Source organism: Cibotium barometz, chromosome 60 (assembly GCF_041138505.1).
Source record: "Cibotium barometz isolate CiBa-2024 chromosome 60, ASM4113850v1, whole genome shotgun sequence".
In the NCBI taxonomy this organism is placed as follows: Eukaryota; Viridiplantae; Streptophyta; class Polypodiopsida; order Cyatheales; family Cibotiaceae; genus Cibotium; species Cibotium barometz.
The window spans coordinates 22593373-22596814 of NC_141105.1; the positions used below are offsets into that span (position 1 = coordinate 22593373).

The window sequence follows — 3442 nt, forward strand, 5'->3', positions numbered from 1 at the left end:
AAATGGTCTTAGTCAAATAAAGTGATGAGAACTATGGTTAAGTGTGGAGTTGGTTCATATGAAAATTGTGATTGGCACTCTCAAATTTCTGGACATTTAAAAGGTCCTCCAGAGATTGCGAAAAAAAAACCGGAGCACTGTATAATGGGTGCCTCTGCCTCTGCCTCTGCCTCTGCCTCGGCTTCTCCGTCTGCGCCTGCAACGGTTGTTGATGAAGCCGATTCTATAATTGTAACAGAATTTGGGCTTTCAGATTTGCCGAAGGACTGCCTGGTGCGCGTGGTTTTGTTTCTGGGTGCGGTGGACGCTTGCAGGGTCGCCAGGGTCTGCAGGGCCCTCCGGGCAGCAGTGGATTCAGACGGCGCTTGGGCGCCTAGGCTCCCCTCCAACCCCATCATTGCTTCTCCTACAATTCTCTCCAAAAAAGACCTCTACTTCCGCCTTCGTGCTGGAATCCTTCGGAAAGATTTTTCTCTGGTAAAGTGTTCTTATTTTTCTTTGTAAAAAATTTGATTTAAATTACATACAGCCATTTTGACTGGATACAGCCACAGGAGGGGTGATTATGTGTGTGTGAGTGTAAATTACATTTTGGCTGGATCCAGCCACAGGAGGGGTGATTGTGTATGTGTGTGTTTAAATTACATGCAGCCATTTTGGCTGGATACAGCCACAGGAGGGGTGATTATGTGTGTGTGTGTGTGTGTGTGTGTAAATTACATGCAGCCATTTTGGCTGGATCCAGCCACAGGAGGGGTGATCCAGCCACAGGAGGGGTGATCCACAGGAGGGGTGATTATGTGTGTGTGTGTGTGTATTACCTGCAGCCATTTTGGCTGGATCCAGCCACAGGTGAAGGATGCTTTGTGAAGTCAGCAAGATCTTTGTCCATTACATGGGGCGATGATCCCCACTATTGGCATTGGGCTCCACAACCAGATTCCTGGTAATTCTTCAAATCAACACATTCTGAAGTGTTTATGTGCTTGGAATTTTTTTCGTTTTATGGGATTTATCCCCATGACATGACTTTGCCCTAGGTTTCCCGAGGGGGCGTGCTTAAAACGAGTGTGCTGGTTGGAAGTCTGTGGTGAGTTTGAAACCGTTTTCATGCCAGGATCTTACACAGTGTCATTCAGGGTTATCTTTGAGGATACATTACGAGGGTGGGCACGATCACCAGTTAAGTTCTCTGTGTTCACATCAAATGGACAACACGCAGAGTCTCAGCGGGTTTTCCAAGGAGACCAGATTGTATCAAGGTCTGTAAGAGTGACACCCTTACGATTATTGGGTCGTCATTGGATGGAGCTCGACGCAGGAGAGTTTCTTGTGGAGAGTGAGATGCAGCTTAAGGTACAGTTTAGCATGATGGAAATTGATGGTGGATCGTGGAAAACGGGCCTCATTTTGGATGGTGTAAAGATTCAGCCAAGCATTGCACTTTAGGGTTCATCTTCGTAGAACGCTTGCAGAGATGGCTTGGAACATCGTGTGAAAGCCGATTGTGCATGAGAAGGGGAAAGGGAAAAAAAGAAAGTGGTTCAACTTGTGATATAACTTCATCCATTCATGGCTTTAACCTCTTCTGAGAAGTGAAATCATTTTCTTGTGAGAAAGCAACAAAATTTGGGCAATACAGCTATTATATAAATTTTCTTTCAAGGCAATTTATATATGTTGGCCAATTGTTTTTGCTCCCACATGCTGAAGAAATTTCCTTTAGTGTTGTTATCCTGGTTACCTTTCTTTGTGTTTGTTGCAAATCGGCACTATTGAATTCTTGAAATCAAACATTTTTTTTTTCAAAATTGTGTGTGTGTGTGTGTGTGTGTGTGAGAGAGAGAGAGAGAGAGAGAGAGAGAGAGAGATAGAGAGTATTTTTAAAGATCAAAGCCGAGGTAGTCGATGATCCATATGAAATGAGTAGTTTAATTTCTTGTTGTTCAGTCACACACTTCTAAGATTGGATAATATAATGTATTGTCTTATATACTTATGCAATAAACCCGGTGTGAAATATGGTGCACACAACCAACACAATGCTCCAAGTGCTTCCTTCTCTTGTTCTTCTGCTAGCTTAAAGATGGATCTCTATGTTCTGGGCTCTGATTTGGGCTTCTTCCAGGGCTTGCTACAGCGCTGTCTTCTGGGCCTTCGCTTGCTTGTATCGTTTCTTGGTATCGGCCACGACCTTGGATGATAGGGTGTCATTTTTTCTGAGGACGACCCTAAAACCAATGAATAATGTGTGTCTAGATCACCTGTGATTTCTTGTGCTACTAGTGTAGGGGACATTTGCCCTGTGAGATGTTGACTTGGACATCAAAGGGCTCATTGAAGTTGTTCTCCATGAAGAATGGGTTGCTTGGAACTCAAGGTTGCTGCTCTTATTGGATCTCTTACTCTGTATTTGGTTATTTGTGGTGGGGGTTGCATTGGTCGTGACCGTGATTGGGTGCTTAGACTGCTCCTGGATTGGTGATTCAAAATCCTTTCCATGTCCTCCACCTTCCATGTCTTGTTTGCTTGGGGTGTTCATGTCCCAGGCAACTTCAAACAGGGGTGGCAGTTGCTCTCAGTAGTATATGGCCTTTTTTAGGATCATGGCACACCCTGATCATGGCACACACGCTTGTTAGCTGTCCATGAAAATGCATGGCCATTTGTATTTTTTGGGTAAGCAAGCAAGAAAGCATGTTAGATGCTTGTCAATTTCATCTTAGATACTGGTCAATTTATCAAATTTGAGTCAGCAGATGGAGGGGTCTTGTGGGCTTTACCAAAGGTGGTGCTATTACCTTTTTCAAGAGAATTCCTTCCTTGTTGGCATCCATCTTGTCTATTAGTCCCTTTGGGTTTTAATCAATTGACCTCTGTAGCCAAAATTTTACTTGTATGGATGGATTTGTTGTAAAAGCTTAGAAATAAAATACATATAGTCAGATTTAGCCCCCACATTGCTGCTTTGGCAAATCTATCAAGGTTGATCTATTGCATGTAAGGTAGCATATTCAATGTTTTTTAAAATGCATCTAGACAAATGAAAAATTGTTTAGGTTTTTGTGTTGCTAAACAAGACTCAATTATTACTCTTTGAAGAGGTCACTCATAGTTGCATCATGTGTGCTTAGGAAGCTCTAAAGCTTTTTTTGTGACACTAGAAAGATACCTCATTACAAAAGTAGCAATGGGCCACGATCCTATTAGACACCCACCTTATATACCATATGACTCAATGACGTTTGACTCACAACTAGAAGATAACAATCAAGCAACAATCAACCTTATCCACCTTGACCATTGGGCTATACATGCTTCACTTGATAACTAATAACAAAATCTTCCCCCCAAAAAATTAAAAAATGATCAGTGTGCTGCATGCACAAGAGCATATGCACAAGTACACATACATGCATAAATACATACAAGCATACAAACA

General features: G+C 42.5%; 1 protein-coding gene across 2 annotated transcripts; it reads left to right on the forward strand.

Annotated features, from left to right (window-relative positions):
• The first annotated feature begins 73 nt into the window (after positions 1 to 73).
• On the forward strand, positions 74 to 1670 carry LOC147605136 (putative F-box protein PP2-B12). Of its 2 annotated transcripts, none has more exons than XM_086794204.1 (3): positions 74 to 477; positions 828 to 946; positions 1041 to 1670. In XM_086794204.1, the coding sequence occupies exons 1-3, from the start codon at positions 145 to 147 to the stop codon at positions 1447 to 1449; spliced, it is 861 nt and encodes a 286-aa protein (XP_086650330.1). In that variant the 5' UTR covers positions 74 to 144; the 3' UTR covers positions 1450 to 1670. The 2 variants fall into 2 exon arrangements, with proteins under 2 accessions (XP_086650330.1, XP_086650331.1); XM_086794205.1 differs by having other exon boundaries at positions 1140 to 1670.
• Positions 1671 to 3442: the final 1772 nt, after the last annotated feature.

Coding starts and splice junctions, on each gene's coding strand:
- LOC147605136 (XM_086794204.1), top strand. CDS start 145: ATGGGTGCCTCTGCCTCTGCCTCTGCCTCTGCCTCGGCTTCTCCGTCT. Junction 478..827: donor TTCGGAAAGATTTTTCTCTG/GTAAAGTGTTCT, acceptor TATTACCTGCAG/CCATTTTGGCTGGATCCAGC. Junction 947..1,040: donor GCTCCACAACCAGATTCCTG/GTAATTCTTCAA, acceptor ACTTTGCCCTAG/GTTTCCCGAGGGGGCGTGCT.